Genomic DNA, 26,044 nt, shown 5'->3' on the forward strand with positions numbered 1-26,044 from the left:
TATTAATAATTGCATGGTAGAATTTGGGCATATAGCTCTTAAGAAAACTAGCTAATAAAATTATTTTAAAGGATTGCTTGTAAAGTGTCATGTTCATGTAAATAATACTTCTGTGTTTCTTTACCGCCCCATCATGTCGTTCCATTTGTGTAATATAATTGCTTCAACCTACCTTTAAGAACATAACATAAGAAATAGGAACAGTAGGCCATTCGGCCCCTAAGCCCTGCTTTGCCATTCAGTCAGATTATGGTCGATCTGATTGTGGCCTCAACTCCCCCCTCTCCTGCCTGCACCCACACCCCCACCAATAACCCTTGACTTACCATGTAGATCTGAAATCTGTCTACTTCAGCCTTGAATATATTCAATGAGCCAACCTCCACTGCTCTCTGGGGAAGAGAATTTCAAAGCTTAATGATCCTCTGACAGAAGTAATTCCTCCTTGTATTTGTCTTAAATGGGAGATCCCCTTATTTTGAAACAGACCCTGGTTCTAGATCTCCCCCAATGGGGGAAGCATCCTCTCAGCATCTACCTTTTTGCATATTCATCCTTTGTGTGGAAATATGTGAAAAGCCGATCTTTGTTCTTGGAGAGTTGACCTGTTATAATTCAATATCTTAGAATTCTCCCAGTGTATCTGAGAGAGCCTTAAATCATATAAGCCAACAATTGACTGAACTGTACATTGCCCTAAGCATAGTTGGGGTGATGGTGGCATAGTGGTAGCATCATTGGACAAGTAATAATCTGGGGACATGAGTTCAAATCCCACCATGGCAGCTGATGGAATTTAAATTCAATTAATAAATCTGGAACTGAAAGCTAATCTCAGTAATGGTGACCATGAAAACCTGTCTGGTTCACTAATGTCCTTTAGGGGAGGAAATCTGTCGTCCTTACCTAGTGTAGCCTACATGTGATTCCAGACCCACAGCAATGACCTAGCAAGGTCTGTTCAAGGGCAATTAGGGGTAGGCAACAAATGTTGGCCTTGCCAGTGACATCCACATCCCATGAAAGAATAAATGGAAAAAAAAACATTTTATATTTGCCACCACAATACTGTCTAACTGTGGGATATCATGTCCACTCTGTCTGAGAACTAAATCCCATGTTAAAAACATTCAATGCACTCATTTTTTTTTGAGAAGCCAGGGAAGAGTCTAGTGTGCAAGAAGCCCTAAGGCTTAAAAGAATAGAAGAGGAACTGAGCTAGCTCAGGATGCATCAGTAAAGAAAGAAATGGCTTACATTTACATAGCACCATATAGTGATGGCATGCTTTAAAAATGTGGTTACTATTGTAATGTGGGAAACTGCAACAGCCAATTTCTGCACAGCAAGGTCTCTACGCACAACAATGAGCTAAATGGTAATTTAATCAGAGTCATGATGTTACATAAGAACTAGGAGCAGGAGTAGGCAATTCAGCCCCTCAAACCTGCCCCGCCATCCAATACGATCATGGCTGATCTCATTTCGGCCTCAACTCAAATTTCCCGCCCTCTCCCCATAACCTTTCAACCCATTACCAATTAAAAATCTGTCTATCTGCTCAAATTTATTCAGTATCCCGGCATCCACTGCACTCTGAGGCAGTGAATTCCACAGATTCACGACCCTTTGAGAAAAGTAATTCCTCCTCATCTCTGATTTAAATCTGCCACCCCTTAGCCTAAAACAATGGCCTCTCATTCTAGAATGCCCCACAAGGGGAAACATCCGCTGCATGTCTACTTTGTCTATCCCCTTTAGCATCTTATATACCTCAGTTAGATCTCCTCTCATCCTAGGATGAGGGATTGGTTTGTTGAGGGATAAATGTTGGCCAAAACATCAGGAGAGCGCCCCTGCTGTGTGCTACAAGAGTTTGTATGTCAACCTCTGAGGGAGTAGTTTAAGACTATTGTCATACTTCATCTGAAAAGGGCGCATTCAACAGTGCAGCATTCCCTCAGCGTTGCACTGTTTGCCATATTATGTGTTCAAGTCTAAAATGGTGCTTGTACCTGTGACCTTCTGATTCTGAGACAAGGCTGACATGGCAATTCCAGAATCCAGATTAAGGCCACCGACTTGATGTTTTCGTGAAAGATGTCCCCTGAAAAACTGACACAAGTTCTGAAGCCCCATGTAATTAAAAACAGTACTTCATTGTAAACCTATGTACCAAATTCTAAAAGATGCAGAGCATGATTCCTGAAATGTGGCTAACAAAGTCCCAGATTTCCTTTGTTTAGAAATGAAGCTCCATGTATTGCATCACTAAAATAGTGACCCTGTGTTTGATTTACTTAAAACGTGCTATACGTTTTAGTTTTTAAATATTCATTCATCACGTGGGAATTTTGAACATGTAGAAAATTAAGAGGAAATGTGAGCATTTATAGAGACTTCTGGAAGTTGAGTTGGGAGTATTAATAGTGTTGCAGTATTGATGAGATGATGCTGTGCTTGGATTTAAAAATCAAAGAATCCTAGGAGCAAGGAATGATTCAACCCGATGGGGAATTAAAAAAAAAATTGAGGGAAAGAATGAGTTTGAATAGAAGACTATGCACCGAGTCTTGATAAAATTTATCCTCAAGATATTGTATTGCTGGCAGGAATGGCATTTATTGCCCATCCCTAGTTTCCTTGTGCAATCTGAAAGATTTTGAGAAATTAGTGGAATTATCAGCAAAAAGAGTGAATATGTTTGGATGGTGAGTGAAAAGAAGAGAATGTACAGAGTACTGGCGATCCCTTAAATTAAATTGGGGGTGGAAAGAGATGGAGAAAGTGCAGAATAGATCTGAGGGGAAATTAGAGATATGGAGGGAGTGCATATGGTGATACCTTGTTTGGAATTACACAGTGCCATATGTAAATCTCTACATATGAACTAACCTCAACAAATTGGATGCAAATTGAACACTTTTTAAATCCTGAAGAAAAACTTGAATTTATATAGTGCCTTTCTATAACTACGAGACATCTCAAAGCCAGCAAAAAAATGGTTTTTAAATGATTCTTAAGAGTGTGAACATCACTGGAAAGCCTGGCACTTTTTTCCAATTCTTAGTTGCCCTGAGAGTGTAGTAATACGCCAGAATGACTGACCAGCCTATTTCAGAGGGCAGTCAACCATGTTGATGTGGGACTGGAGTTGTCCTGTAAGGACAGAATATTTCGTTTTCTAAAGGACGTTAGTAACCAGGTAAGCTTTTACAGTCTTTTCAGTTTCATGATTTCTTTTTATTGATTTTTTTTTTATTTGTAGATTCTTTTTGAAATTGAATTTCTCAAACTAACATGATGGATTTAAACTCATTCTCTGAAATATTGGTCGGTGCCTCTGGATGGCTGGTTCAATAACCATTAGCTACCGTTCCCCAGAACTTGTGTTAACCATTGAAGTCCACCCATAGCAGAAAATCTAGGCTATGAAGGTTAAATGCACATTCCCATTAATTTGTACACATTTCAAACTGTGGATGCTAATGGATATGCAATTTTGAGTAACTGTTTAGGGTTATGGGGTAAGATCAGAGCACTAAATTCTTTTGTGGGGAAGAGCATCTGAGTAACTGATGCTTCCTTAGGGATCTGAGTGAACTACAAATGGTATTTGAAAGTCTTTGAAGCTTCCAGTTTGTTTTGATTGGATTTTATTGTCAAGTATATCTACTTCATTGGGTGAAAGAATCAAGCGAATGATCCAAGGAAGGGATTATAGGTGGTGGAGGAAAAGGGCTGGTCATGTGAAACTTGGGTTGTTCGTTTATACTGCAGTATAATACCAGTCAAAGTAGGAGGTATCTTTTTTTATGTCAGCAGTAATCCTCTACCCTAATCCCCCCACTCCTCCTCCTCCTCCCAACAGATAGTACAAGAGCAAAATAAGGCATTTTACTCAGATAAGAACAATTAAACTTCCAAATCTGAATTGATCAGGGCTGCTTAAGTGCTGATTGGATTCATACAAAGTTAAACTTTATTTGGAGAAGCACCAAGTGTTTGTTGTGCTAGAAATTATTTAGCTGTTTTGAAGGAGAAAGCTGTCTTCCATTTTACTGGGACTATAATTGCTTTCCTTCAGTAGATTTTACAGTTCAGCTGAGTGACCTCTTGTGGACATGATGAGCTTAGAGGGTTAATCTGAAAATCCTTTTAGCTCTGGATTCATGGAACCATTAACTGCAATTTCAGTTTGTGGTGATGTCTCCACAGTGCCTGTAGTTCAGTCAGCCTGTGTCACTTGTAGTTACTATCAGTTGTGTTAACATTGGGCCAGTGATGTTAACCCTTCAAATGGCACATTTCTACATTGATAAGGGCATAGTCAATAGCAGAATGACTCAAATATGTCCAAGGAGAGTGAAGGTCCCATTGATCCTTAAAGTTGCTGTTATTCTGATGGATATGATGCAGAAACAGTGGCTCAAATAAGGTACAGGAGAGGAGAGTGTAGGAAAAGGTTCCACAGTCCACCCTACTAGTCTTGAAGCCAAGTGGCCCTCATTTGCCTACTCCCTCACATTTGTCTAATTCTCCATTAGGTTGATCGACATTGTCTACCTTCCAGGGCAAGAAACAAACTTTGGAACCTATTTAGGTTGTTTTCAGTTAACTATGATCTGCAACATGAATGTAATGGCACTGATAATTAGCAGCAGTATTCTTTCTACTGCACGTGAGGCCAAATCACAGTAAAACTACAACTTAAGCTACCGATTTGGTATAATTTCAGTCTTGTGAAGAAGATTTATTTTGGAAACAATAACTTGCATTTATATAGTGCCTTTTGCATGGTAAAGTGATCCGAGGCGCTTCACAGGAGTGTTATCAAACAAAATTTGACACCAAGCCACATAAAGATATTAGCACTGAAAACTAAAAGTGCAATCAAAGAGAGGCTCTAAGAAGCCTCTTCAAGGAGGACAGAGAAGTGGAGAGGTTGAGATGTGTTTAGGGAGGGAATTCTAGAGCTGAGCGCCGAGATGGTGAAAGGCACATTTGCTAATGGTGGGACAAAGCAAATTGGAAATGTACAAGAGATAGGAATTGGAAGAATGCAGAATTCTGGAATTCTTTGCACTGGCCTGATAACTGATGTTTGGCTACTTTAGTCGGCAGACTGCTGAGTACTTTTCTGTGCTGTTACCTCTTGGTAGTTGTTCTTGTGAGAATAATATAACTTTGTTGTTCAAATCGGTTGCATTTTTACTAATTCATGCACTACGTGTTGTGATCAACAATGATCATGATACAAACCTTTGGTCTGTCACTTGAATGTGACATGACTGCCTTAATTGCTTACCCATAGTCCATGAATCAAAACTCTGGTTGGTGCAGGAATTAGATTAGTCACCAATAATCTATCAGTATTGGGTGAGGCATGTAGACATGAGAAACGAAGCCCTGGACCTTACAACTAACCTCCTAATGAGCTGTTGGTATATTTTCATGGCTACTCTCAACCAACAGCCACTAGTTTATCACTGATGCACTGATAAAATTCACATGGATGGAAAGGTTCATGTGATGTCTTGGCAACAGGCTAGTGTTGACACTCAAGGAAGGTAGGCTGAAGTTTATCCTGACCTTTTCCCCGGCATCTTCACTTGCCTTAGAATGACAGGACCAAGAATGTTTGAACATTATCCATCTCTGGTGGTCACTTTAGGCGGTTAGTCTCTGCTCCTTTCTTGAGTGCATAACTGTGTTGTTTCTTTTGATTTGTAGTTTATATTGTTCAGTAATTCTATTCTTGTTAAGGAGTTCATTCCCAAAATGACAACAGCAGTAAGCTCTCAGTTACTTCTTCTGCTTCTCACCAGATGTCTGAAGAATTGTTCGGACTTAGAAAATACAGGCCTTCTCCCACGGCTGTTCTTGCTCACCAAGACTTTGGCATTCATAGTTGAAATAGTACTGACTTCTAAGAGACTGGCTACCAATGAATTCCATAATAGGAACTAGAAGTTTGGTTCTCTGGATTTTGTACAGGCGCCTTATCATGAGATACTAGATATTCTGGAGTGATGACAACGTCTAGTGTAGTTTGCATTTGCACGTAAGCTCTTTTAGAGTGTGTTTGAAGCTACTGTGAGCTTATATATTTTTTATGCTTTTGGAATACTCATACATTTTCTTCATTGTGAAGAGGATAGACTATCTAATCCGACATGTTTTATACCTGTGCTTCCTGGGTTCATGAATCCCAGTTTCCCATAACTTATGTATTGTCATTTCTAATCATTGCATACTCGTGTTTTAAAATTCCTAACCAGAAAAATATTCTTTACGCCTACTTTAGGCTTTTGGAGAGAATTGAGTTGGTGTTTTATTTTCACCTGTAACACTTAGAGCCAGATGCCATTTCTTTCAAAATATCTAAGAATATTTAGAAACAGAAAAATCATTAGTAATTAGCCTATTCATTTTAATAGATTTATCATGCTTACCTGCCTCTTACTATCTCTGCAGTCACTTCAGAAACACACCTTAGCTGAGCTACAAATTGGTCCTTTCTTCCTTTGTGAGCTACAAGTGGTGTTGCCAAGTGGACAACTTCAAAAAGGGCATTCTGCTTTATGTAGGCTGGGAAAGGGAGTTTAAATAGTAATAGCAAAATATTCAGTGCACCTCCATGGATTACTGCAGTATAGTTCAAAGAGCAAGAGATTTTTTTAGTGAAATCATCTGAGTTGTAGAGGGATTATAAGATTTATAGAAAGAGCCAAAAAAACTTTGCCGCTGTCACATATGATTAATTAGTCCCAGTTGCACAGTAGTGCAATATTCTACATTTGTAAGAGAGAAGAATTTGTTACTATTCTAGTGCTCTGCAGGCTACTCTTTACACAAACCACTAGATGGAGTCTGTGCTGATTTTTCAATGAAGGGATTCAGCATGTATGTAGTATGCATGGTATAGCCTTGGACAATAGTCATGAGGACTCGAAACGTCAACTCTTTTCTTCTCCGCCGATGCTGCCAGACCTGCTGAGTTTTTCCAGGTAATTCTGTTTTTGTTTTGGATTTCCAGCATCCGCAGTTTTTTTGTTTTTTTCTCAGAATTTTACAGAACCCGGTTTTGATATGCTATTATTCAGAACAACAGCAAGACTTCACCTTACAATAAAATGAGTTGTGGTCTTTTTTAACTGGGAACATCCTTCTGTTGGGCTTTATGCAAAAATTGTATTGATTTCGTATCACTAGTTAGCGAGTAGAAATGATCAGCATCCTGATCTTTTTGCATTCAATCTTGATAGCTTGGTGGCTTTTTTGTGGCTTGGTGGCTATTATTTTATAACATGCCCTTTGTATAATCTTACAGCTACCTGACAACTACACACCCCCAGCTCCCATTACAGCTCCTGTCGTGAATTTCCCCACAGATATCCAACAGCTTCGACCACAGGGCTTCACTCCTCAGGAAATCAGTCAAGGACCTCCAGGGGCACCAAAAGAGGCCAATTTACAGGTGTGTTCTTCCTCGCCGGTGCAAGCGTGGAGCTTTACTTTGGCTTTACTTTTCCTGCATTGTGCCAAGATTGTGCTTATGGTATAATTTAATGTGATGGGTAATGAAGTTTATGCACTCTGTCCACAGTTTCGCACTGTGAAGAAATTATACTGGCAAAAAATGTAAATATTATATTCTCCCACATTTACAGAGCTTGCAAAAGAAATCTCAAGGTGGAATGCCATTGCTATTTTGTTAGGATTCTATAATATGCAAGGGAAAATAATGTAAAGGACCAAATGAGCATGAGTGGCCAAGAATAGAGACTGTTGCATCAATATATAGGGCCGCTTATAGTAACTTGGTAGCATGTGCTGCTTTTAACAACAGCAGCAATATACTGTGAAACAAAATACATTTATATAATGTAAATCAGATGTTACCAAACTGGGGATATTGACAAGGTTATCTTGGGAAGCACACGGGCATGTGGGTTTTAGTCCATTAATTCCTAAGTTGTCCAGAAAGACCAAAGCCATCATCTTTGCCAACAGTCCCCATTTTAAAGCAATTACTTTTAATGGTGGCAAGCTCCCTTCCCTGGGGGATATTACTGAATCAATTGTCTAGTGCCAGCCCACACATTACAAGATTTATTGAATTCAGCTGCACAATTTGTTATAATGGAATTTGAACTCGTCACTCTCTGAAGCGCTGATAAAGCATGATGAACACTAGGTTACCTGATCCATATGGATGTCAGAATTAAAAAATGGGACAAAGCACACCCAAAAATTACAGAAGCACAACAACAGGAGGGAAGATTTTGGAGAAAGGAAGTGTGTTGTAGAAGTAAGATTTTTTATATATATTACACTTCCATTAGTGCTATCTTTTACCTAACTTTAATAATGTGGGTATAAAACTTCTGTATCCACTCCACACAAAACAGCAAGTTTTCCAGCAACTTTACTATATGAATTTCATAGTCATGCACGTTGACCTATGTGGCTTGCTGCTAAGTTGACTACCTGGCTTTACATGGAACTGCTTGGCATAGGAAACATGCTGCTGCTTATGCGATGTCCCTTGCCTTTAGTTCCTTCTGTTCAGATACGGCTAACCTACGTAATAATTTGCTGTGGTTTTTTTTTCATCATTGTTATTTCTAGCCATTACAGCAGCTGCCCACAGAGAAGATTGTGAAAAAGCAAATCCCAGACGAGCACATGGTGTTGAAGACAACCTTTGATGGGCTGGTACAGCGATGCCTTTTAGCTGCTGGTGACCCTGTATGTCACTGTTCAAAGAGTAATCCAGTCATTTGAAATAAGTAGATTACCTATACGTGTGCTTGCTTTGTGTATGTGTGTGTTTTATATAAAATGTTGTGTTATATAATGATATGTACATTGGAGGGAGTGCTCTGCTGGGCCCATGAAATGGATTGAAATTGCTGTGGAACGATAGGTATCTAAGATGGTGAAACTAGGTTATCTACTTCTATTTAGGATGTTCAAAATTTGACAGTGTATGATAGCCCTTTTGGATGTTTAGAGTTGAAAACCATTGCAGGGGTTTTCAATCTACCATAACAAACATCAGTCAGGATTAAGAACACAAAGGCTTGCCTTCTCTTTACATTTCCTTCCCCCCACCAACACCACCCCAACCCCCTCAAAAAAAATCAGGGAAGCTATTTCCCCCCTGGATTTCTGCTGCCAATTTAATCTCCGAATAAGAGAAAGCTTTCGAATTACCTTAAATAATTCACACCATTCTCGCAGGCGACTGGTTGGCAAGGATAGCATCAAGAATACTGAAAGGCCTGGATAGAGTGGACGTGGGGAAGATGTTTCCATTAGTGGGAGAGACTAGGACCCGAGGGCACAGCCTCAGAGTAAAGGAAAGACCTTATAGAACAGAGATGAGGAGAAACTTCTTTAGCCAGAGAGTGGTGAATCTATGGAATTCATTGCCACAGAAGGCTGTGGAGGCCAGGTCATTGAGTTTATTTAAGACTGAGATAGATAGGTTCTTTGATTGGATCAAAGGTTACGGGGAGAAGGCGGGAGAATGGGGTTGAGAAACTTATCAGCCATGATTGACGGAGCAGACTCGATGGGCCAAATGGCCTAATTTCTGCTCCTATGTCTTATGGTCTTATGATATGCCACAGGTAGGCCACAGCATGGAACATTAGAAGCAATGTCCAGTACCTTTCAACCTCAGGGCAGTGCATTATGAAGCATCCAGCAGCCCACCTCAGACTTGCATTTCTCTGTCTTTTTTTTAATGTGGATTACTGAGAAGACCTCTCTGCTGCAAGTAGCTCCATGCTCTCCAACTTGTTATGATAAGCAGAGGAAATTGTAGCTAGAACAACCTTTTAACTTCACATGCCAAGGGATCTGGTTCCAGAGCAGTCAAAGCTCAATGCCTTGACCATTGGATTACCAATAATTCCAAGTGTCAAATGGAAATTAAGAAATCATACCTTGAGTTCGTGGCCAAATAACAACAGTCAAGGGCAAGAACAGGTCTTTTCCCCATTGAATCATTCACATCCAGCACCCCAATATTGGCTGCAAATTCCTGCAAGCACAATTGTTTTACAAGGTCTTTTGAACCCTAATGAGTTTATAGACATTTCCTAGTGGTAATGTCACTGGACTAGAAATTCAGAGGCCCAGCCTAATGCCCTGAGGACATGGGTTCACATCCCACCACAGCAGCTGGTGGAATTTAAATTCAGTTAATAAACCTGGAATATAAAGCTAGTCTCAGTAATGGTGACCATGAAACTATCATTGATTGTAGTAAAGACCCATCTGGTTCACTAATTTCCTTTCATGGAAGAAAATCTGCCATCCTTACCTGCCTCCCCCCCCCAAAAGTCTGGCCGACACGTGACTCTAGACGCTCTGCAGTGTGGTTGACTCTTAACTGTCCCCTGAGATGTTCAGTTCAATGGGCAATTGGGTATGGGCACTAAATGCTGGCTCTGCCGGTGATGCCTACATCCCATGAAAGAATAAAGAGAGTTTCAAAACTGTGAATTTTCTACAAATTGTTCATCATCAAATGCTGATTGATATAAAAAGAACACTTTGCATTGCAGAACATTTTAATATGATAATATCGGAGCGAAGAAATATTTGCTCCAAGATTTGGGTTTTGGTGCATAGGTCCTGCTGCAGCACTCACGGTTAGTGCATGCTGAAGCCTCCCCTTCCTGGGAGGTAAGGTGCCCCACTGCTCAAATTGGATTTAGTGCTGAACAATCTGAGCTGAGATTGGAGCCTTGTACTTTATCCGGATTATTTCCAGAAACCGCACTCGCTGATGGGGATTTGCCACATCTGGATGATGATTTTATCAGACGCAAATTCCGATTAGGGTTTAGCATGCTCTGATGAAGTAAATCCACTGTTTGGTTATTAAGTTTCTTTTAATGGGGTGGGAGAAAGGGGTACCACAGAAAATGACGCAACTTTATTTGTGCACACCTCGGTCTTGATCTGTTGACATTTATCTCCTGGTAGCTGGCAAATAGTCAGCAGAATTGAAGCCAGCTTGGGGCTGAGTGCTCTGTGTTCACATTGAAGTGTCATCTTCTTGCAATGTGTTAAAAACATTTTATTAAACTTCTGATGCGCGTCATTGTTATAATTGCAGTACTTATATGGAGGAACTATTCCCAGCCGTTACACTGATATCGCATGTGCTCTTACAGCTGCAGTGACTTCTCTTGTGTTTGACCACAGGATTTATGACTGAGCGCACTGCTAATTCACTGTTTTGTTCCTTGACCAAAATATATGCCACATTATTTTAATGTCTTGGAATGACTAGAGTCAAAAATTGAGCCAATAAAATTGCAAATCCCTCCAGAAACTTTGCATCTAAGTAGGTGGTCCAACCTGCCCCACCCTGACGGCTTGTTCAGTTTGAACCCTGAGTTACTCAGGTTTTGTTCCGTGTTTGACCTTTGATTCATTACCAAGACCACCATCTTGAGCCTTTTTTGACATAACCCAGCAATGTTTCCATTCCTCAACCTGTGTGTGAAATAATTACACAAACATACAACAGTGATGGTCTGGAAAAGCCCCACTGGTTCATCCAATCTGGCCCACAAACTGCAATGCTTTTTGCATCACAATACCTAGATGCTCCACTCCACCCAGAAGCCACACAATCCCTTCAGAGTGAGGGCAAAACATGCAAAACGCAGCTCAATTTATGGAAAAAAAATCTGAGAAATTCCTCTTCATCCCTTTTAATCTGGGAAACCACTCTGGCCATGATTGGTGTCATTCAGTAGCAACCTTCTACTTAAGGAGTAACCTCCACCTCAGCCCAAAACGAGTCCAGCTCTTATCCATGCCTTTATCATCTCAAAACTTCATTTCTCCCAACACTCACCTCACCAGTCGCCTGAGCTGTACCCAACATGAGCTTAAATCATGCAGAGCTCTGCCACTTGCATTGTAATCATTAAACCTGTTGCCCGTGTCTTCAGTGATCTCTGTTGCCTCTTTAATAAAAACAGAAAGTGCTGGGAATACTCATCAAGTCTGGCAGCATCTATGGAGAGAGAAACAGAGTTAACATTTCAAGTCAAGTATGACTCTTCTTCAGAAGCTCTTTGTCCCCTAGCATATCAACTTCAAAATCCTCCACTCGTTTCCACTCCCCTCCGTAGCTTTGCTGAAAACTTCCTCTACAGTCTCCAGCCTTATGCCCTCATACTCACCCTTTGTTTTTCCAACGCTGCTTTCTGTGTGTCCCTCAGCTCTGATCCATCATTAGTTTTGGAGCCTCCATGCCTTTGTGCTCTGGCACTCTTTCCTTAAACTCTTGTACTTTGCTACCTCTCATTTTCAACAACGAAGTGCTTTCATTGAACCTTTGGACATCTGTTGAAATTTCTTCCCATTTCTTGTGCTCTGACCTTTACCAAGGTACCTCAAGATATTTTGTTTAAAGAAAAGTGTGAGTTGCTCATTTCCAGCCGAATCCATATGCTATACTATTTGATCATCAGCTAAACAGCGTACTGTGCAGAAACATGACTCACCATAGTTTCATCAGCACTCCACAACATGCAGGATGTTTTTCAATGTGCCATTCAACTGGTTGTCTCGATGGCTATATTAGTTACTTTCCAGAACCCTGCTTTGGAAATGAATTGATGAATCACTTGTTGCCTTGGACATCTAATTGTTCCTTTTTTGTAACCATGCATTTCCAAACAATGACTTTGTTATGTTCTTGACTGTCTAGTTTTCTCAAACTACTGTAGATGACCCGCTGACTGACTGTTCCCCTGACTTGTATCCCAAAGCATTTCCAGTTTCCTGCTCGCTATTCATGTCATTGACTGTCTGCTCTCACCATTCATCCTCATCACCTCCCTGTTGATTTTTCTTTGCAGTCAAGAACTTCCTTTAGAATGCACACCCTTAATATTCAACCCCTTTCCTCTTGCAATGCAGTAGCTGAATTACAGCAATTTTATTTCCTTCATGCCTGAAAGGCATGACAATGAAAATTTTGTTTGAATTGTTAAAAGAGATTTTCTTTAATTTGTAAATCTAACCAGGCTCCACCTCTTGTCTTTGGTAACTCCCCCAGCACTCTTCCTCCAACAACGTTTTGGCCTTGCTATCTCCACCTTTAATGGAAAGTTTCACATCTCCATTGCAAAAGCTGTCTCCAGAAAGTCAGTTTACCTTTGCACCGCATCATGCTTTTTCTCCATACAGTTCTTAAATTAAATTATAAAGTCCAAAATATTTTTCACTTTCATTTCTTGACAGGATATTTAAAAAAATCTTTTTGGGGAGGTGGCTCCTTTCACTTCTATCCAACAATCTCAATCTTTCTGTTAATTTTTCACACACTGCCTCTCTCTCCACCCCTACTCCCCACCTTTCTCCCTCCCTCCCTCTCTCCTACCGCTCCCTTTCCCACCCAGCTGAATGCTACTGTGGTCAATAATTTTCTGAATCTTCCTTTCTTGTTCCTTCTGAACCCCAAGTGTGTTGTCATACAGACTATTCACCTTCCCCACATTCTGTTTTTAAATCAATACAAATTCCCTGGTCTCATACTTGGTAATTGTATTTCATGACCTCAGAAATGCGGATGTACTCAGTTCATTGGTCATCATCTTCTCATGATCTTCAAGCTTTTAAAACCCATGCCTGCCAATGCCTAGTTACTTCCTCAATACTTCATCTGCTCTTCAGGCATTACTGTGTCCTGCCCTCTGTACCTTTACCTGTCATCTTTGGGTTCAGCTTCTCTTTTTGTGAACCAGTGTGGTAGTGTTACAAGGTTGCATGAACCAGTGTTGACTGCCAGGTTATTCACGATCTATATCAGAAAATATTAATATTAAAAACAAGCCCCGCCTAGAAACCAGCACAATAGACAATAATCACTTCAGCTGTCTGTTGTTGCACCATATAGCTCCTAATTACTTAGAGGGGTGAACATTACACTCCTGGATATTGCCAATCCAAGGAATTGAAACCTGGGGCCAAAAATAAATTAATTCTGTAACATAATATTTGGTTATGTTTTTTCTATGCGTGTGTGTGTGAGAGATGTGATTGTACCTGTGAACCGATTTCATAGCGATCTGTGTTAAATCATCAGCAGCATCATGGTGATTGCCTATTCTGAAAGTGATTTATGGAAAGGAGTACGTTGTGTAATTTTGTACGTTTGCGTGCAAGAACCAAAACAAATGCTTTGTGCACCAACTTAATCTTAACAATTGTCTAGGCAGAGGTTTAGATAGCTTCAGTCTCTGAGGCAGAACTGTAATGGAACTCAGGCTGCCCCTGTTTCTATCCTGAATCACACTCATTTGTGAATTATTCCACAGCAAACTAAGAGGAAGCTGGATGATGCTGCAAAGCGACTGGATTATCTGTACGATAAACTGCGAGAGCAGACGGTAAGTGGGAACGGTTTAAGCAAAGGCAATGGTACAGTGTATTTTGGCAGATGGTTTCATCTCACTGTTTATGGGGTTTTATTTTTTAATAAAAATGTGCTGTGGAAGTCTGAATTTTCACAAATACTCGCCTTTGAACTTATTTACCTGTCTGTACAAGATAGATTGAAATAAAAGATATACAGGGCAAATGTTCGCTCTATTCTAGTTAACTCTAAGCCATGGATTCTTTTGTTGTAATGGAATAATTTTGAGATTAATTCTTGTCATGGTTAGGGTCATAGTTAACTTCTCTGACATCCCACTGTTCTTTAAGTGTTTGGAAGCTGTAATCCAAAAGGACATTATGAATTGTTTTCCAATGCCCCATCATTCCCCAATATGATATTCATACTGTGTTCTTATGTGGTGCATATGATTTGTAATTTTGAATTTGGATTAGCTATCTGCAAGTGACTGAGGACAACTATGGGCTGCAGTAAAATGGGTGGGAACACTCAGAAGGCCAGGCAGCAGCTCTGGAGAAAAAAAGGTTGGCGTTACTTGTCATGCGACCCTTCAATTCTGATGAAGAATTATAAGACCTGAAACATTTGGGACCTAGTTTGGTTGGTGTTATAGTGATTCTTAGTCCACAGCATGCAATATAATTCATCAACAATCCAACCTCACAGGCCACAAAGGGTGGCAACTATGGGAATTGACTGTTTTAGTGGCTCAGTTAAGGAATGTTGCAACAGTGTAGAAAGTCTTACTCTGAATCTGCCTGATCTATTTACTACTCAGACTGAGTGAAAAGACTGGATAATTTTCAATTCCCAAGCGCTCATATCCCTGCCCTTGAGCTTAATATTTACTCTGTTGTAGAGGAATAAAGGTTGGCCTTGACCACATGTCATGCAAAGTCATGCAGGAGAAATCTGGACTAGAAAATAACCAAATGCAAATAACTCAAACCCATCTCATATCACTGATTTTCTTTTGCTGTTTCCCTCCTGTTCTTTGCTATCCAAAAGTTGTTGACTCTTTGCAGGTCTGGCTTTGTAGGCCAAGTCACTATTATTCATTTGCGAAGGTTGGTAGTCAATGTTAGCTGTCTGTTCAACCATAGGGTATCACATCAAAGCTTAACCCTGTCCTTAACCAATCCAAAGTGCTCTTCCAGTTGGAGAGTGGGGAGGGGGGGGGTGGGGTTTGCGCACGGGGCGGTCTCTGGATACTAACTAGAGGCAAAATTGAAATCAACAGGAATCCATTCGCTCCCTCCTTCACAGGCACAGAATGGCAGCAGTATGCACCATCTACAAGTTGCAATACATTGAAACTCCTTCAACAGTACCTTCCAAACTTGTGGTCTCTATCACCTAGAAGGACAAGGGCAGTAGATGTATGGGGACACCACCACTTGCAAGTTTCCCTCCAAGTCACACACCATCCTCCACTTGGGATTATAGTGCCGTTCCTTCACTGTCACTGAATCAAAATCCCCTCCCTAACAGCACTGTGAATGTACCTACACCACCGACTCTAGTGCTTCAGGAAAGTGGCTTACCCCCACCTTCCTAAGGACAATTAGGGATGGGCAACAAATGCTGGCCTTGCCAGTGGCACCCACATAATGAGCAAAAAATAAGTGTCTGGTTTCTGCCCCAAGGGCAGTTGTAGTTTACCTCCCATCACAGTCTGGTAAACTCAGGTAATCTAGGACAGACCGGAGACCGAACTCATTGTATAAACTAATTGAACCACCAAGAGACCTTGAATGTTTTTTGCATAATTTTTATATCCATCCTTTGCACCATATGCATGTTTTTGTTTTAAGAGATGACCTTAAACGTGACTGAGTAACAATGATCATCTCAAACCTATCTGAGCTTGAATAATTGAAGTTGAGATTAGGTTTGGTGACAAGTTCAGTGCACTTTAACAGATAAATTTCTGTAAGGAAGCGGAGTAGGCACAAGAGCCAGGCAATAATGCTGAATGAAGGGCTGCATTGTTAGAGGATTAAAAGCAGCCACCACCTGCAATTACTCTAAGAACATACCTGACACATCAAATAAAGTAATAGTTGTTTATATAAGTGTGGTTCTAACAGAAGTTCCCCATAATTGGGATGGGAACCTGGAGCTAGTTTGATGCTTCTCTTTAGTCCCATTATGCAAACTATACATTCTGCAGTGTGGTTTGAAGATATTCCTCTTGTACGCATGTGCTCATTTGGGTATATAAGTGAACACCTGTGAGTACTGTAATGCTGTTCAGAAGCATTGATAACATTTCTATTTTCTGATGCCCAGCTTTCTCCCCATATTCTGAGTGGACTACATGAAATTGTGCGGAACATAGAGGGATGCAATTACCAGCAAGCATTGGCTGTTCACACACACGTTGTGAGCAGCAGCAATTTCAGCGAGATCTCTGCCTTCATGCCAGTTCTGAAAGTGGTTGTGACAATCGCTAACAAGCTCAACATCTGAAGAAGCTGCTAGCACCACAGGGTTTCACATTTACTTGAGGATGAAGATACTCGGGATTATTGAGTTTTTTGCTTTTCTTTCTCCTTCAGTGTTTTGATTCGTTGAATATGAAGAAAGTGTTAACGTTTTCAATATTTAGTGAAGCCTATCTTTGAAAGTTCAGCTTTTGTATCTGTGAAATGCACCATCTTGGGTTCTTGGCTTTTAAATGAGCTTGAACTGGGTTGAATCTGGTTCATTTCTAACGTTACAGTTCTCTTCAGAAAGTTCTCTAATGAACACCCATTGGCAGAGTCCAGGTTAAGAGCCTTTGGATTGTAGTAGCCTTGTGATAGGCATAAGCTACTTGTTTACTAAAGGTCAATTGGGCAGTCACAAGACATTTGTATAGCTCTTTCTCTCCCTGCAGCCACTGATGTCCCACAAATAGCTAGAGTATGGGCAGTAGCTACTTAATGCTAGCTCAATGTTGCTGTCAATAGCAGAGACTGCCATAGAAGAAGTGCAGTCAAGAAAATTGACTTCATCTGAAATCTGCAGCTACAATTTATGAATCAATCAGATAGGAGATGATAAGAAAAGGGGAATCCTTTCCGATTCTGTGCTTCACAGTCACTGGAGGGCACAACCTATGGATGTACAAGGCTACAACAAAACATGTCAGCTCTGAGTTGCTACATTTTGGGGGACAGATTTATTCTCTTTTTATGTAGTCTGGAAAAGCTTGAGCAAATTACTTTTTTTATTTTAACAGAAAAGCATTACCTTTTTGTATTCTCATTAAAGTTTATACTAAATCGTGGGTTTGTGTCAGCTGAGAGGTTGGAACCTATCAAATGCCACACTGTACTCATTCAAAGAAATCAGCTTCATCATGAAGGTGATTTTGGTAGACTGGTTACAGAGATGTGTGTGGCACTGGCATTGTAGATATTTGGCTGCCAGCTTCAATTATGGAACCGTAAAGTTGGCACAACAATGGTGAGCTGAGCTTTTTTTAAACGCATACTGCGTTAGAAATTTTTCCAAATGCCAGGACACTTTAAGGTTTTATTCTTTGCACTCATGATTCGCAACATACCCCATTGAGAGAGTTGGGGTCTCTGTTGCCCATTGTTGTCCTCAGATCTCAGTGGATTCTACGATAGATAAAATAGCCATCAGTTGGACACAGTTTGTCCTGTGAAAATGTTCTAGTTATTTTGGTGATATCAGTGTAAGCAGCCTTTTAAGATTGCACAAAAGAACCCAGTTATTGTGTCTCAGAGGCACTCAAATGCATAAATGCTGCCTTGTCTGCACAGATATTTATGAACTTATTGCCACAATAGCATATTTTTTCATTCAATATTGTGTATATGAAAAAAAGCATAATAAAGTTTTTCAATTGAAATCTTGTCTCAATTTTAGAAATGTGTAAGGATTTTGAAATTGAATTAAAATATTCTGCAATATTTTCTTTTTATGTTCATGCTGCACTCTTAATTATACTCCCTATGTCATGAGATGAGCTAAGTGATTAAATTTGGAGAACTGGATAGCCTGCATTTGAGATGGGGCAGGTTAGGGATCATGTGTTTTTGCTTCAGTATTTATTGGTGTGAAGCAAAATGATTTCCCCCTCTTCTGTTGTAATTTGACAATCTATAATGCAGATTGAGCAAGCGAGGAAGAACAAGTATTTATATAGCATCTTGCACATACCAAGAAAGACTTTAAGACTTGCATTTATATAAGACTTGCATTTATTTTCTTCGACATCCAGACCCCAGAGCCCTTCACAGCCAGTGAAACATTTTTGAAGTGTCGTCACTGTTGTAATGTTGTAAACATTCCAAGGATGTTTTCATAGATATATTATCAAACAACATTTGACACCAAGCCACATGAGATAATTAGGACAGGTGACCAAAAACTTGGTAAAAGAGGCATGTTTTAAGGAGGGTCTTAAAGGAGGATAGAAAGGTGTAGGGAACATGTTCCTGATCTATGGGGCTAGGCCACAGAAGTCACAGCACCATAGTGGACTGATAGCTTAGAATGTGCAAAATAATCGAGATACAGAGACCTTGGAGGACCGTATGGCCGGAAGGGGTTTCAGAGCTAGAGAGGGATTTGGAGAGAATGAAGAGCGTTTTAAAATGAAGGTGTTGATCAACCAGGAACCAATGTAAAATCGGCAAGCACAGGGTTGATGGTAAACAGAATTTGGTCTGAGGTAGGAAAAGGGCAGCAGAGTTTTGGATGAGCTCAAGTTTACAGAGGGTGAAGAATGCAAGGGTTAGTGAGTCTGGAGGTAACAGAGTCTTGGATGAAGGTCACAGCAGCAGAGGAGTGGAGGCGATTGAGAGGTTGTGGGTTAGAAAACCCAGCTCAGTGTCAAAACAGTGTGACACAGTTGTGAATAGTCTGATCCAGCCTCAGACAATGGCCAGGGAGAGGGATGAAGGTTTGTGGCTTGTGGAGGGAGTTTGTGATGGAAATGGAAAACATTACACTACCCTCAGTGCTGCTTTTAAGCGAAAGAACTATCACACATCATACAGTGTGAGCATCGATGCTTTGGGAAGATGATATTAGATGTGAAACTTGGACTGAATTCCTTTGGCTATCTCTTACAGTGACAACTTGTGGCTGTTCCAATGTATACTTGACAAGCCTTATATAAGTGCAAGTCCATATGTATTCAAAGACTATTAAACATACTATTAAATTTAAGTTATCCATCACACAAGTTTTGCTTATATTCCACCCGCTCCATAATATATATCCCACCTATGTCACCTCCAAGCCACTCACCATCCTGACTTGGAAATATCTTGCCGTTCCTTCACTGTCCCTGGGTCAAAATCCTGGAGCTCCCTTCCTAGCAACACTATACCTACACCACAGGGACTGCAGCAGTTCAGGAAGGCAGCTCACCACCACCTTCTCAAGGGCAATTAGGGATGGTCAATAATTGCTGACCTAGCCAGTGATGCCCACATCCTGTAAAATAAATTATAAAAAATTCACTGACTTGCCTGGAGTCCTGAGCAAAGAAAGAAAGGCATTTATGTAACGACTCCCATATGTGAAAATTGCTTACAATTAATGAATTACTTTTGAACTGTTGCAGCCTTAGTGCTAAATTGCACAAAGGCCCACAAACAGCAAATGACAAGTTAATTTGTTCTGTTGCTCTTTGGGGATGAATGTTCTTACATCATGCTCAAGGCTGGGTATGCAGGCTCCTATACTGTGTGTCGGTGCCTAACTCCAATATTTGTCTGTTCTGTGGTTAGGAAGATGGTGGAAATACATTTGCATAATTTATGGTTGTTAACATGCCAGTTAGGAAGAGCTCCATGTAGCTGCTGTCTGTCCAGTGAGAATTCACGCCTCTGCTTGTATGTTACTTAATGACCAGTTACTATCCTCCTTTTTGGGTAGGTGGAGGAAAGAGAGTCTAAAACAAAAACAGAAAATGCTGGAAAAACTCAGCAGGTCTGACAGCATCTGTGGCGAGAGAAACAGAGTTAACATTTCAAGTCCGTATGACGACTCTTCAGAGCTAAAGAGAAGTAAAAATGTGATGAAGTTTATACTGTTTAAGGGGGAGTGGAGCAGGATATTAGGAAAGAGAATCTGAGTAGGTTGACTTTAAGATGTCACACCTAGCATTGGGAAATTGGAATGGAGTCTAAATTATGTGATGTACCTGGTACCCTGATACCTAAACCAAGTGAAGTCTGCAGGACTCTGAAGTACTACCAATAGTTAACAGCCACTCTAACCCTGGATGGCACCTGGAGATGTAGAGCAGTCTTTGAGGTTTGATATCAAATGAATAATAAATTACTTTAGATAAAAACAAAAAACTGCAGATGCTGGAAATCCAAAACAAAAACAGAATTACCTGGAAAAACTCAGCAGGTCTGGCAGCATTGAAGGGTCATGAGGACTCGAAATGTCAACTCTTTTCTTCTCCACCGATGCTGCCAGACCTGCTAAGTTTTTCCAGGTAATAAATTACTTTAGAAATGTTTCACTTGTAGAAGATCAAAACATGGCAGAAGCATTTAATTGCTTTGCATTGGTCACTGAAGAAGGATATTAGAAGAGGTGAATACTGAGATGGGTGAGAGTGAGATTGGTGGCGTCATGATGGATACAAGGAACATTTTTGATACATAAATGATATTAAAGGAAGACAAAGCACTAGGGGCCTGATGAGATACATCATAAGAGTCCTGAGGGATGAAATTGGTGAGATTCTGGAAATTCTATTTTGGTTATGTGCTGGAGTAATGGTGAATGGCTGAGGTAGTGCCCAATTTTTAAAAGGAAAATGGTTAATCTGGGTAACTGCATATCAGTTATTTTAACATCTATGGTAGTGAAATTGTAATTTCATCCTTAATTCAATATACAATGTATCCAGATAACAGAAAAAAGCATTTCAAAAGGAACAATCGAGTTTAACTTGAATTTATAAAGCACCTTTAATGTCGTGAAATGGCAAACCCCCTACAATTCTTTGAGGAAGTATAACGTGGTAGAGGGAGAATACACTAGATGTAGTACCCGTGGATTTCATCTTTGATTAAGATACCACATGTGGGATTAACCTAGCAGAATTAAAAACTATGGAATTAGTGTGAGAGTACAAAACTGAATTAAAAATACCAACCAAGGAAAAGGGTTTGAGGAACATTGGGACCAGTTGGGCAAATATGATTAGAGCTATTTGCTCACATGGACAGTAAATGTGGACACCAATTGGCTAGGTCAAATACCCATTTCTATATTGTAAATTTGGTGTATTTTAATGTAAATTATGTACTGGACAATGTTTGATCCCATTACAGTCTCAGTTATTCAGAAATCAAAAATATTGTGCACTGAAACAGATTGGCACAGGCTAACGGACCTAATTAAACGTATTTACAATTAAATAATATACAGAAGCAAAAATACTAACAGTACAATTTATAATTTACAATTCATCTATAAGACTCACCTGATCTACTTCTCATAGTATCTTGGAATGAAGCAATAACTTGTCCTAGGTGCAGACTTTCACTTAAAGATATATGATTCAACCACTAACTGAAATCTTTCATTGAACCACTGTTCAAAAAGCCAAGCAGAAATAAAGAATAAACAAAGATCCACTGCTTTATACCCTCAATATAGTGAAGATGGGAATGCAAATCGATCGTGATTAAAGCAACAATGCCATTTTGACATGTGCCAATAATGGCACCATCTCCTAATCTTTCTTTAAGATTAGATATATTATCTTAAAGACCTCATAGAATCCTAATAAATAATTAAACACACATTGAATCTGAGTTGGCTTTCATGAGGCGATATCTGTCCCACTGGCAAACACATTTCTCGCAATAAACTTGAAATCACAATCCAATCCATACCTAAATAAATGATCAGAGGCTGGCGTTCCGGCAAGGCACCTCTCAACTGTCTTACACTTAAAAAATTGGGGTATAAACTATTTTCGATAAGACTTACTACTGCTTCTAAGCGTGTGTGCAAACCTAATAGATCGAAGGTACTTGCCACAAAACTCTGTTCGTGAAAGATTGATTGTCTGAGACTGTTCTTAAAGAGAAGGGTGAGCGGTTTTGTAAATATGTATTGAAAGATTTTCTTAAATTCGCTAATTTACTGGAAAAGTAGCTGCGTACAAGACGTGAATAAAACATCTGTCCAATTTTCCACTGAAATTAGTGAGCAGGGGAAAATCGTCCTTATAATTGAGTTGATTCATATTTCTATCATTTAGGTTTAACAAAAGCCTTACCTATGCAAGGTATTGTCAAATTTTGGATTTATTCCTCAGACGTTTTAGTTTTTGTTTTGTACTCGAAGTGGGATGCGGGTGCAATCAGCTATTGACGTTTTGTGGTAGGCCAGGTACAACGTGCATTAGATGCAGGATAATATTTCCTCTACTTTGCCATTTCCCAGGTCCCCTCCAGTAGGTTACACACAGGATAAAACTTAACACTGCCTTTCATTTCAACGTACAACTCTCCGACTGTGTTAGCTCCGAATTCCCGTTTCTGAAATTAGTCATCCTTCTGGAATGAAACTGCTGCTTCGAGCTAAATTGCGGACTCGTTTGGGGGTATACCTGTGGTTACAGTAACTGAGTTGAAACGCTCACCTAACTCATCTCCGTTGTAAGCCATGTTTACTGTCAAAACAGATGTCCATCTGGGCTGAAGTCAAACTTGGTGATGCAACCAATCCAACACTAAAGAGAATTCCTGAAACATTGGTGAAGTGTTAACCTTCCCACCCCAAACCCCCCTGCCCAGAGCCTTGGTCACTGTCTGCCACTCCTTTAGAAATATCTGTTCCAGGATGGATATTAGGTAAATGTAACCTTATTGAGGTTATAAAAATAAAAAACTGCGGATGCTGGAAATGCTGCCAGACCTGCTGAGTTTTTCCAGGTAATTCTGTTTTTGTTCTTATTGAGGTTATACCTGGGAGAGGGGATTGAGTTAAAAGGTATGCTTACACACACACACACACTCACTTACCAGACGATGGAGTTCTTTACATATAAACAAGTGAGCAATGAGTCCGGGATTTTAACAGCGTTTATACGGGAACTGGATACGTATGCATCAAGGAATAGGCAATGATACGGGAAAGGGTAGGGAACTGAGATATCTATGTTGTGAAGAGGACATGAGGAGATTGCAGATGGATATAGATAGGTTGTGAGTGGGGAAAGATCAGACAAATGGAGCTTAATGTGGGAAAATGTGAAGTTGCTCACTTTGGCAGGAAAAAAGCAGAGTTTTGCTTAAATGGAGAACGGCTGCATAATTATGAGGTGGAGAGGGATCTAGCTGTTCTAGTACACTCACAAAAAAGTTAGTATGCAGGTACAGCAAGTAATTAAGAAGGCTAATAGAATGCTATCCTTTATTAAAAGAGGAATTGAACATAAAAGTAAGGATATTATGCTTCGGTTATACAGGGAATTGGTGAGACTGCACCTGGAATACTGTGTGCAGTTTTGGTCTCCTTATTTAAGGAAGGATGTAAATGTGTTGGAGGCAGTTCAGAGGGGGTTTACTAGATTGATACCTGGAATGGGCGGGTTGTCTTATGAGGAAAGGCTGGACAGGTTGGGCTTGTTTCCACTGGAGTTTAGAAGAATGAGGGGTGATTTGATTGAAGTATATAAGATCCTGAATGGTCTTGACAAGGTGGATGGGGAAAAGATGTTTCCTCTTGTGGGTGAGTCCAGAACTAGGGGGCATTGTTTTAAAATTAGGGGTCACCCTTTTAGGACAGAGATGAGGAGAAATGTTTTTCTCTTGGAGGGCTGTGCCACTTTGGAACTCTCTGCCTCAGAAGGTGGAGAAGGCGGGGTCATTGAATATTTTTAAGGCAGAGGTAGATAGATTCTTGTTGGCAAGGGAATCAAAGGTTATCGGGGTTAGATGGGGATGTGGAAGTTGAAACACAAGAAGATCAGCCATGACCTAATTGGATGGCGGAGCAAGCTCGAGGGGCCGAATGGTCCACTCCTGTCCTCATTTCTTATGTTCTTATAAAGTGCACATCTCTAGTCGAAGGATGAGCATAGGCTCGAGCACCAGAAATACAAAGGTCTATGTGATTCTATGAGTAAATCCAGTCCCTTTGATTCGACCAAACGTTTCTTCACAGAAAGTTTACAATATTATTTCTCAAACTGTAGCTTTACATTAAAGCTTGTAATTCGATCACAAACAAACCAAGAAGAAAAGGGAGGGAGAAAAACACACCCCCCCCCCCCCCGAAAAAAAATCGTCTCAACTTTTGGAACTGTGCGCGAAAAGTATCCTGAGAGAGGTGAATGGAACTTTAATCCTTGATGGGGATAACATCACGTCCCCTCGGTTGGGTTTAGTGCTCGTGTGTGTTTTGAGGTTGTTTGCAAGCATTTGTTGATAAAGCCACTTGTTCTGGTATAATACTTGCACTAACTTCTATTCAGCGAACAGTGTGAGACTATGCAAATACTTTTCCCAAGTCCTTTCAAGCAGCCAACTCACTGAAAGAAAGGGGAGATTACATTGTTCAGCAGCTGCGGATTGGAGGCCGATTTAAGTCCCGAATCATTGTCACGTCAATAAAGGGAGCCTTGATGAGTGAAAGAGCAATGCACAGGGCAAGAAATGGGCACGGAACTCCTCAGGAGACACGCACATTTTCCCAAACTTTAAGGGGGAGATCTAAGGTAGCGTGAAAAAGGGATTTGCATGTAAAATGAAGCAACGCAGGGATACGTCCTGCCTGCTTGTTTAATGTTTAAATCCTCCCAAAAGTTAATTAAACTTGCATTATACAGTAAAGCAACTTGAAATCGCACTAATGTTGAGGTATTCCATGGAGATTAAGGGTCACACAATGGGAATAGAATTTGCATGGTAAATGCTAATATGGCCAATTAGATTGGGAGCTTGTAACGTGGATGGGGTCCGAGGGAGAGCCAACTTGTCTAAAGTCTTTACACTTCTGTTCTGTTTGTTCATATCACTTTATTTCACCTTCGTATTGATATCTCTCCAATTTCCAAACGCACTCCGTCCCTTCAAATTCCAAAAAAAAGGGACAGGAAGCGAAGAGAAACAGGGCACAGGTCCATATCTGGACATCTCACACCAGAATGAATATCACGCAAATGAATTATTATCAGCAAAATAGTCATAGGAAAGGTTCGGGGTAGGAGTAGAGAGACAGATGTTTTATTTATAGCACGGGGCTAATTGGGGTTATTTTCCTAAACTTGGAGACGTCTTTGAACAAGAGAAAAAGTGTCAACTGGGAGAGTCAGAGCAGTGTGCAGATGATATATATGTATATGATATACCGCCTTGCATATATCATACACATAGCATCACGTGTATATATAGTGATGCTATTTATATCTATATATAGACACACACAACTATGCAGCTGCATTTTTTAACGGACAGTGCGTCATAAACCCCCCCTCCCCCCAGAGACCCCGCTTCTTAAATCTTGGCCTCTATCCATACCAGAGGTTTGAGCCCTCTCCCTATTGTCTGCACTGCACCCGTCCCTTAGCTTATTTGTACTTCACAGCCTATTCTT

General features: G+C 40.3%; 1 protein-coding gene across 5 annotated transcripts in view; it reads left to right on the top strand.

Annotated features, from left to right (window-relative positions):
* sec31b (SEC31 homolog B, COPII coat complex component) overlaps positions 1 to 18,308 on the top strand; it is a 94,544-nt gene extending 76,236 nt beyond the window's left edge. For all 5 annotated transcript variants that reach the window (XM_041176377.1, XM_041176375.1, XM_041176380.1 and 2 more), the window contains 4 exons: positions 7,334 to 7,480; positions 8,635 to 8,754; positions 14,364 to 14,435; positions 16,736 to 18,308. In XM_041176377.1, the coding sequence (XP_041032311.1) occupies positions 7,334 to 7,480; positions 8,635 to 8,754; positions 14,364 to 14,435; positions 16,736 to 16,915 (519 nt within the window). In that variant the 3' untranslated portion in view covers positions 16,916 to 18,308. The remainder of the gene's footprint in view (positions 1 to 7,333; positions 7,481 to 8,634; positions 8,755 to 14,363; positions 14,436 to 16,735) is intronic.
* The last annotated feature ends 7,736 nt before the right edge of the window (positions 18,309 to 26,044 follow it).

The sequence above is a fragment of the Carcharodon carcharias genome, chromosome 28 (genome assembly GCF_017639515.1).
Source record: "Carcharodon carcharias isolate sCarCar2 chromosome 28, sCarCar2.pri, whole genome shotgun sequence".
NCBI classification, from domain to species: domain Eukaryota; kingdom Metazoa; phylum Chordata; class Chondrichthyes; order Lamniformes; family Lamnidae; genus Carcharodon; species Carcharodon carcharias.